The sequence below is a fragment of the Podarcis pityusensis genome (genome assembly GCF_964106645.2).
Source record: "Podarcis pityusensis genome assembly, chromosome: 2".
Lineage (NCBI taxonomy): Eukaryota > Metazoa > Chordata > Lepidosauria > Squamata > Lacertidae > Podarcis > Podarcis pityusensis.
Window position 1 is genome coordinate 117,610,166 of NC_138029.1, and position 9,686 is coordinate 117,619,851.

Genomic DNA, 9,686 nt, shown 5'->3' on the forward strand with positions numbered 1-9,686 from the left:
GGATCTTTCCGCCCATTCATCCCTCTCGTGTTACAGGGGCTTCAAGGGGTTAATGTCACAGAGCTGTGACTCCTAGACAGGGCCAGAAAAAGGGAATTCATTTGAAGCTGCAAATGCATTCTTCTTCCTGCCCCCCCCCCTTCTCCTAGCTGGCTGGGAAGAAGAAACAGCCTTTTGCATGCATTTTTTTTTAAAAATTATAATATATTGATTGCATTTTGGAGTACAGATTGCCACAGCTGCAGCATAACTGGAGAAGTGAGTTAAGAAGCGAGGGGTTTTTTTGGGGGGGGGAGGGGATCTCCAATGGAATAGAGGGAGCCAATTGGGGAACAGGAAGCAGCAGGAAATTTGGGGGAGAGGTAGTGGGCTTCCCCACCTTCCCATTTTGCAGAAATGCAAATAGACAGAGAAACCATCCCTCTATAGTCCGCCTCTGCAGCTGATCCACGACCGCAGCCGCCGCCTTGTCCAGACTAGGAGCAGTGGAAGGAAATATTTGTTTTTTAGAAAAACATAAGGGCCATTGAATAGGTGGCGGAGTGGGTGGTGGTGGAGAGAAGGCAAGAGTTCTTTTAGGGTCTCTGTGCGTGTAGCTCAGCGGTTGGAGAGCAGAAAGCAATAGGGACCTTTCCTTTAAACAAGCCAAACCATTGTCCTGCCTGTAACTTGGCTAGTTTGCAAACGCACCACGCCTTTGAATCACAGGACTTCCTCCAAAGAACCATGGGAACAGTAGTTTTAGATGCTGGGAATTGTAGGCCTGTAAGGTTATACTATGGTTCCCGGGAATCTTTGGCATGAGGGAGCTGCGTGCTTTAAATGTATGGTGTTTAAAGCCTCAGGGATGGGGAAGTAGTAGTTTGCTGGGTGTTGCTGGACTCTCAACTCCCATCATCATCTCTGACCTTTAGTTTGCCTTTCTGATTTGTCCGCAAGAACATGTGAAGCACACTTTTGTGGCAACTAAACCTTTGGGTTTGCACCCCTGACCGTCCATGAAGTTCTCTGGGTATTCTGAGGCCATCCATTTTCTCGCCCCCTCTCTTTCTCACCTTACCCCATCTTGCAACATGGTTGTGAAAATAAAACCAAGGGAGCTCCAAGCACTTCAAAAGGCAGCTATTCAACAAAGAAAAAAATCCCTGCACTTAGAAAGCTAATATGTCAGCGAGAAACCAAGGCTAGAACGCTTATCCCTGATGCACTAGCTTTCTGTGTGCAGGGATGTGCTTATTTGTTCTTGTACGAGTGAGCATTCCCTGATGTGAGGCCTCGCCCACAGTCTCAAGCGGCACACTCCAGACACAGGACCATACTAAATTCTGTGGGGATAAGTAGATCAGTACATCTTTATGATTAGCTCAATGCTACTTTGAAGGAGAGATGTAGTAGAGGTGGGCTGCAATCAGCTTGAGGGCTGCATTCCTTTCTGTGCTACCTTATGAGTGTCAAATTTTACCTTTATACAGTACACTAATTTCTAAGTAAACTCACATTCCCATCTCCAGCCTCATTGAGGCCTGGGGTTCCTCTCCCCTGCTATTATAGGTACACTACAACTACATAATTGTTCGGGGATACTGTTTTTCTCGACATTGCACTGCCCCACTTCATTTTAATACTGGATTTCTCTTCCAGAGCTGCTGCCAAGATTTCAACATGGAGGGACAAGACCTTGCAGGACCCAAGCAAGCTGGGAGGAGATTGGAGGAGGTAGGAAGAGCCCGTGATGTCCACGGGGAGAGCACCACCAAGTCTGTGGCTCAGGCACCACCGCAAGGCGTTAAGCAGGAACTAGAAGAGGGGTTGCTTCAGCAAGGCTGGGGAACCCAGTGGTCAGAGTTCCTGGGCGCGCCACAGCCCTCTCGTTCAACATGGACAAACTTACGCCCCTGGTCAGGGCCTGGCGCCAAAGAAATCCCAGCCTCCAGAGCAGCTGAGGCTTGCCGCTGGCCTAGCCGGGAATACACAACCCAAACCGCGGCAGGTCCTGGTGATGAAACCCGCGAGGCCTACGAAAGCCTGGACTTCGCTGTGAAAGTGAAGGAAGAGGTCCTGGACGGGGAGGCCCTCAGCTCCGAGACACTGCACCAGCGGTTCAGGCAGTTCTGCTACCAGGAGGCCGAGGGGCCGCGAGAGGCCTTCAGCCAGCTCTGGGAGCTTTGCCGCCAGTGGCTGAGGCCTGAGAGACACACCAAGGAGCAGATCCTGGAGCTGGTGATCCTGGAGCAGTTCCTGACCATCCTGCCTCGGGCGATGCAGAACTGGGTCCGGGAGAGCGGCCCAGAGACCTGTTCTGAAGCGGTGGCCCTGGCAGAGGACTTCTTGAGGCAGCCAGAGGCGGAGGGATGCCCACCAAGCACTCCTGCTAAAAGTGCCAGGGAGAGGGAGAGCTGCAGGCTGCCTTGGAATGTCTGTGATGGGCTGATTTCCCCCCCGGGGGGGGGGGTTCAAATTGTAATCTAGAAGGGCTCAGGTCAACCCGCAGCCCAGAGGCCACCAAACTTTTGTTGGGGCCAGTGGGCATATTTGGAAATTCAAGAAAGTGTTGTGGGCACCAGTCACAAAATGGCTGCTGCTGGCTGCATAGCATAACAAAATGACTTCCATTTGGGGTTATAGTGTAATACAGAATGGCTCCCACATCTAAAAGAGCAGAAAAAGAGATGTCCCCCCCCCCCAAATGTGGGCATACCCACCCTTAAACCACTTGCACCGGTGGATAACCAGCCAGAAGCTCTTTGCACCTCTCCTCTGTTCGGAATGAAAGGGAGAGGATGTCCACTTTTTGCGTCCAGTGAAATACGGACATGTGTAAGGGGCTGTATTTGGTATTGTGAGAGGCCAAGGCAGTACAAACCCTGTCTCTCTGTGATAGACTGGGGCTTGGGGTGCAGTTACTGTTTTCTGGATCCAGCACTGCTTGGGTAGTGATGGGTAGAGAAAACTCACTTCACTGGGATCTCTGGTCCTCCCCCCTCCCCGTCCCCAGTCAAATTCTCTTTGCATCTTAAAACTGTTCTCACATTTCCATTCCAGATGTCAGAGCCTCTGGAAGACATGGCTGATAACACCACAGTGCCGGCACAGGATACGTTGGACCTGGGGGAGCTGCATTTTGCCTCAGATGCCAAGGAAAGGAGCGATCGGGAGGCCATCTTGCTGGGTAAGTGCTTGAGCCTGAAGCAGATGCTGTTAGAATAATAGAATCTTCAGGTTTGAAGAGACCCCAAGGGTCTTCTATTCCAACCCCCTGCAATGCAGGAATCTCAGCTAAAGCACCCATGATAGATGGCCATCCAGCCTCTGTTTAGAAACCTCCAAGGAAACAGAGTCCGCCACATCCCGAGGGAGACCGTTCCACTGCTGTTTTCCCGAACATTTAGTCGGAATCTCATTTCTTGCAACTTGAGGCCATTGGTTCAAGAGCAGGAGAAAAAACAAGCATCTTCCATGTGACAACCCTTAAGATATTTGAAGATGGCTATCATATCTCCTCTCAGTCTCCTCTTTTCCAGTCTAAACATACCCAGCTTCTTCAAGCGCTCCTCATCAGGCTTAGTTTCCAGACCCTTGAACATCTTCACCATAGCTGTCAACATTTCCCTTTTTTAAAGGGAAATTCCCTTATTCTGAATAGGATTCCTCGCAAGAAAAGGGAAAAGTTGACAGCTGTGATCTTCATTGCCTTCCTCTGCACACATTCCAGCTTGTCAACAACCTTCTTCAATTGTTGTCGGAAAGACGTCTTGTGCACTAAGGGCAAAGCCCTTCTCCCAGGCGTGGATCCTGTTGTAGTCAAAATGGCATAACTCAGACTCGGGGCAGGTGGATTGGCTGGCAGGTACACCAAGGTTTGCAAAGTTTGCGGTGGGGGGGAGGGGAGAGAGAAAAGGACTCGAAACAAGGCGAGAGGAGAAACAACTCGGTGAGGACTGAGCATGCTCAGTGAGTATGTAAGGAAGGCTGGCAGACTGTGGGCAGGGTGAGACAAAGAAAAAACATGGAGAGGGAGAATGGAATGGAATAGGAGTCCACACACTGGACAATGGTCCATCTAGAGAGCCAGTGTGGTGTAGTGGTTAAGAGCGATAGACTCGTAATCTGGTGAACCGGGTTTGCGTCTCCGCTCCTCTACATGCAGCTGCTGGGTGACCTTGGGCTAGTCACACTTCTCTGAAGTGTCTCAGCCCCACTCACCTCACAGAGTGTTTGTTGTGGGGGAGGAAGGGAAAGGAGAATGTTAGCCGCTTTGAGACTCCTTCAGGTAGTGATAAAGCGGGATATGAAATCCAAACTCTTCTTCTAGTTCAGTGGCTATGGGAATGCTGATTTGTTTACCTACCCTTCACCATAAGGTTGCAGAGCGGGTCACAACAATGGAAAATGAAACATAAAAAGCAATTTAAAACAAATTATTGCCACAAGATAGGGGCAGACCGAGAAGTCTGGAATCCCGAACAAGGAGCGCTTTTATTTATTTATTTTTCTACAGTGCAGTCCTGTGCAGGTCTACTCAAAGGTAAGCACCACCAAGCTCAATGGGGCTTACTCCCACATACAACCTTGGTGTGTGTTTTTACTCAGTCGTATCAACAGCATTTCCTACAGCAAGCTTACATAAAAGTAAAACATTACAAACTGTAATGATCAAGAAGAGGTTTTAAAAAATAGAACACCAATTTTAAAGCTAAGGATTAAAGCAGCTCCAGTCAGCAGCAAGAGGAAAAGCAGTGGCAAACGACGCTGACCTACCTTACAGGGCGGTTGTAAAAATAACAACAAAATATACGAAAATTTTTGAACATTCTAAATTAAGTACTATTATTTTACTGACATTGCGTACCAAGACACAGCAGGATTGTGTACATCGTTCTCCCTCTCCCTCTCCCCCACTTAAAAAACAATCAGAACTACCTTATTAGGTAGATCAGACTCAAAATAAATGACTGGCTCAAAGTCTCCCCTTGAGCTTCATGATGGTTTGAACTTAGATCTCCCCAGTCCAGGTCTGACACCCTTAAGAACTATACCATTATTGGCTTTCTGATGCAGCCTTCCTCAACCAGGTGCCCTCCATATATTTTGTACTATGACTCCCATCAGCCCCCACCCAGCACAGTTGCTGATGGGAGTTGTAGTCCTAAAACATCTGGAGCATCGCTGGTTGTTGCAGGCTGTTTCATTATGATGCACTGTGACTAATGAGACTCGCTTTGTTCTGCCAGGTGAGAACCAAATGGAGACAAAAGAGGGAGATCCACAACCTGTGGAACTCAATGAGACAACGTTGGGAAGAGCCAAAGGGGATTTCCCCCCGTTTCATGTTGAGGAAGAGGCAGCGCCTGAGTGTCAGCCAGAACCAAGAAGTCTCCAGGGAAACCATGCCGGGAAGGAAGCAGAGAAGGCCTTGCTTTGTGAAGGAGGTAATGGAAGCTCGCACGAAAGCACAGCTAACAAAGGGATGCTCAGGAGCAAAAAGAAGTGCACCGAGTGTGGAAATCTCTGCGAGGTCTTTGACCTCCCCACGAACCAGAAATCACAAACGGAGGAAGAGTTTTACATCTGCCCCCGGTGTGGGAAGACCTTCAAGAATGGTGTATCCCTTGCTCCACACCAGGGGACCTCCGTAGCCGTAGCAAAACCCTACCCATGCTCAGAGTGCGGCAAGAGCTTCGGCACCAAGGCTGCCCTCCTGAAGCACAAGGGAACACACACGGGAGAGAAGCCCTACGTGTGCTCCGAGTGCGGGAAGTGCTTCACCACCAGCTCCAACCTGATCTACCACAACATCGTCCACACGGGGGAGAAGCCGCACAAGTGCTCCGAGTGCGGGAAGAGCTTCCACTGGAAGTCGTCCCTCATCACGCACGAGAGGACCCACACGGGCGAGAAGCCGTACGAGTGCCCCGAGTGCGGGAAGAGCTTCGGCAACAGCTCCCAGCTCCTGCGGCACAAGAGGGTGCACACGGGCGAGAAGCCGTACCACTGCTCGGAGTGCGGCCGGAGCTTCAACCAGATCGCCTCGCTCATCGCGCACAAGAGGATCCACACGGGAGAGAAACCCTACGAGTGCTCGGAGTGCGGGAAAGGTTTTGGCACCCGGACGAACCTGATGATGCACAAGAGGGTGCACACAGGGGAGCGGCCGTACAAGTGCTCCTACTGCGGGCAGAGCTTCAGCCAGAGGACGCACCTCATCATCCACGAGAGGACCCACACGGGCGAGAAGCCCTACACGTGCTCCGACTGCGGGAAGAGCTTCAACGCGAAAGCGCCCCTCATCACGCACAAGAGGACCCACACGGGCGAGAACCTCTACCAGTGCTTCCAGTGCGGGAAGAGCTTCAGCACCAGCTCCAACCTCCTGAACCACAACATTATCCACACAGGGGAGAAGCCGCACAAGTGCTCGGACTGCGGCAAGTGCTTCAACCGGAAGTCGTCCCTCATTACGCACCAGAGGACCCACACCGGGGAGAAGCCCTATGCATGCTTTGAGTGCGGGAAGTGCTTCATTTCAAGCTCGGACCTCACGAAGCATAAAAAAGTCCACAGGGGGAAGCGCTCGGCCATCGCGGAAAGTGTCGTGTATAGCCCGGCGCTTGCCGAACCCGGTAGCGTTCAACCGGGAGGGCAGCCTTGCTAGGCCCGAACAAAGGGGAGATGCTGTCAGGCCTGTGTCCTTTTCAATACCAGTCTGCCTCAGTCACGTATAACAGTGAGAGCCAAAGGTTCTGGTTTTAATGTGCTAAAATAATAACGGATTCGTGAGGCCGAGGGGAACCCCCGTGTGGAAGCTCTCAGCAGGTTCCCCATCCCTGCACCAGAGGAAAAGATGCAAGTTTCTGAAGAGGATCACAGCTTCACTTGATGTTTCCTTATTTTCATGACTCACTAGAATAGATAATGTACATTCTGGCCTATTGGAAATGTGACATTTGGCACCTGAAATATGTGGTTGGTGTCTAAAAATAATAATAAAAACATGACAGGCCCCAAACCCTTGTGCATCATTTAGCGCCAATATTGTCGCAACTCTGTGGATTTATATTATCCAGAGGGTGGCATGGGGAGAGCTGTTTCAGTGTGACAGAAAGGGACATTTCAGAATTTGTCATGTTTTTAATACAGTGGTACCTCAGGTTAAGCACTTAATTCGTTCTGGTGGTCTGTACTTAACCTGAAACTGTTCTTAACCTGAAACACCACTTTAGCTAATGGGGCCTCCTGCTGCTGTTGCGCCGTCGGAGCACGATTTCTGTTCTCAACCTGAAGCAAAGTTCTTAACCTGAGATAATATTTCTGGGTTAGCGGAGTCTATAGCCTGAAGCGTATGTAACCTGAAGCGTATGTAACCCGAGGTACCACTGTATAGCTATTTTATACATATATTTCTGTTCTTTCTTTTTTACCTGTTCTAAGCTAGTAGGCTGGGATTAGCTAGGAGGGCCATGTCTGTGTATTAGCTGTAGATTTCTAAGTTATATTGTTTGTTTTCCTTTATGGAAACTGAACATTTCAGCTTGTCCACTTCCACACACTGTCTTTGAGTTCATTGAGGTGCTGCTATTTGTCAGTTAGTATTATGGGTGTGCCTCCTTTATGGATTTGTGCACACAATGTATTTAAGGTTGGTGTGCCTTTTTCTCTTTAAGGCACACTGTTAATTCCCCATTTCTTTTTCACTCCTTTGGTAGCTTCTACTTTATTATGTCCCCCGAAGTCTTGATGACTCACCTGACCACAGCTTCAGTTTTGTGATGTGCTTATTAAATTGTGAGATGTTTGGTCAGTTCTGGAGTTTCCAGATTCCTTATTCAAACAAATATTCATTGTGAGAAATCTGTAAATAAATAATAAGTTTGAAAATTGTGTGTTAAAAAAAAGAAATCTTTAAAATGTCTGCATGTAGGAAATAAGTATGCCTAAGGGAAAATATATTCACCCTGAAATGCTAGTATTCTCTTAAGTTTTTTTTCAGGGAGGGCAGTCATACATTTGAAGCAGGACTCCCCTGAGACGGCTTGACTCTGGGCAAATTCATATTTTTAATTTATACTTCATAAAATTTATATGCTGCTTGATTTTAAGAAAAAAAAACCTCAAAGCAGTTTACAAAAAGAATAAAATAATATTATAACAAGAACCATTCAAAGAATAATTAAAATCAAAGCTAAACTAAAAACAAGTAGTAGTAGTAGTAGTAGTAATAATAATAATAATTTATTTATAGCCCACCCATCTGGCTGGGTTTCCCTAGCCACTCCCAACAGAATATTAAAAACACGATAAAAGATAAACTTCCCTAAACAGGGCTGCTTTCAGATGTTAGACAGTTCTTTATTTCCTTGACATCTGATGGGAGGGCATTCCACAGAGCGGGTGCCACTACCAAGAAGGCCCTCTGCCTGGTTCCCTGTAACCTCACTTCTCGCAGTGAGGGAGCCGCCAGAAGGCTCTCAGAGCTGGACCTTAGTGTCCGGGCAGAACGATGGGGGTGGAGACGCTCCTTCAGGTCTACTGGGCTGAGGCCGTTTAAGGCTTTAAAGGTCAGCACCAACACTTTGAATTGTGCTCAGAAACGTACTGGGAGCCAATGTAGGTCTTTCAGGACCGGTGTTAAATGGTCTTGGCGGCAGCTCACTTTCAGGCCGAGGGAGCCGGCGTTTGTCCACAGACAGTTTTCCGGGTCATGTGGCCAGAATGACTAAACCGCTACTGGCGCACGGAGGACCGTGATGAGTGCCAGATCGCACGGAAACATTGTTTACATTCTATAGGCATCTCCACAGTCTTAATGACACATTTCAGCTAAGCAAAAGCACTCAAAGACAGTGTGGCCTGCAAGGGAGTCGAGGGCCACGTAGAGACTTATGGAGGGCCACAATTCATACATGGGTCTGAGGTTTCCCATGCTTGTTTTCAGCCCTGGCAAACAGCACAACCCTGAGGGCTCCCCCACTATCAAAAGCTGGAACTGACAACTTTTATTGTTTTTTTGCAGCTAGGCACTGAAATACTAATCGGGAATTTATTCTGTGTGTGGATCCTTAAATAGCCCAATTAATGATTTCTTCATTTATCTATTATTTGTTCCAGGTGTGAATAGCTTCTCATGAGTCATCCTAAAACAGTTTACAATATATACAAAAGAGTTAACAGATATGAAAAACAGTTCAAACAATTACATATACCAAAGCAGTTTTTATAACACACACACACACACACACACACACAATTTTAATATAAAAATGATTTAAAGCAGGGCACACATTCAAATCCAAGACAGATAACAGATTTTATAGTTTGTTGAAACAGCAGACACCGAAAAGACAACAGTGAAGGCACCTGTCTGATAATGCAATTATATGTTGCTGCTGTTAGTGTTCTAATACTATTGGGTTTTTATACTGAGCTCTTTGGATGAAGGGTGGTATATAAATTAAATAAATAATATTTTTAATGTATTATATTAATTTCCCAGTGTACTTACTTCTTTATATCCCTCCCTTCATCTGGAAGGAGGCCAGAGCGGTATAAAGTGATATCAGCAGCCTTAGGTTTTTTGCAAGATTTACTGAAATGCAGTTTTTTAAAAAAAGGAAAAACCCTTATGGGAGAGTCTAAAACACACACATCCTGGGGGTGGGGGGGCAATAAATCAGCCCAATGAAGACTGA

The 9,686-nt window shown here is 47.7% G+C and overlaps 2 protein-coding genes across 6 annotated transcripts in view; one reads left to right on the forward strand and one right to left on the reverse strand.

The window, feature by feature from the left end:
- Positions 1 to 9,686, reverse strand: part of LOC308469988 (uncharacterized protein) — a 51,375-nt gene that overhangs the window by 18,842 nt on the left and 22,847 nt on the right. For 3 of the 4 annotated variants that reach the window (XR_013982162.1, XR_013982163.1, XR_013982164.1), the window contains exon 2: positions 7,744 to 7,849. The gene's annotated coding sequence lies outside the window, so the exon portion shown is untranslated. Of the gene's footprint in view, positions 1 to 7,743; positions 7,850 to 9,499; positions 9,547 to 9,686 lie in introns of those variants that run through there. The other variant, XR_013982165.1, reaches the window with a different exon arrangement.
- Positions 69 to 7,006, forward strand: LOC308469428 (uncharacterized protein). 2 transcript variants are annotated; one of them, XM_080991878.1, is made up of 4 exons: positions 69 to 258; positions 1,642 to 2,415; positions 3,043 to 3,169; positions 5,232 to 7,006. In XM_080991878.1, the coding sequence occupies exons 2-4, from the start codon at positions 1,663 to 1,665 to the stop codon at positions 6,650 to 6,652; spliced, it is 2,301 nt and encodes a 766-aa protein (XP_080848004.1). In that variant the 5' UTR covers positions 69 to 258; positions 1,642 to 1,662; the 3' UTR covers positions 6,653 to 7,006. The 2 variants fall into 2 exon arrangements, with proteins under 2 accessions (XP_080848004.1, XP_080848005.1); XM_080991879.1 differs by having other exon boundaries at positions 106 to 258; positions 1,642 to 1,716.

Excerpts from the sequence above, each read along its gene's own strand:
- LOC308469428 (XM_080991878.1), top strand. The coding sequence starts at position 1,663 with ATGGAGGGACAAGACCTTGCAGGACCCAAGCAAGCTGGGAGGAGATTG. Across the intron at positions 2,416-3,042 it reads GCTGCAGGCTGCCTTGGAAT|ATGTCAGAGCCTCTGGAAGA; the intron begins GTCTGTGATGGG and ends TTTCCATTCCAG. Across the intron at positions 3,170-5,231 it reads TCGGGAGGCCATCTTGCTGG|GTGAGAACCAAATGGAGACA; the intron begins GTAAGTGCTTGA and ends TTGTTCTGCCAG.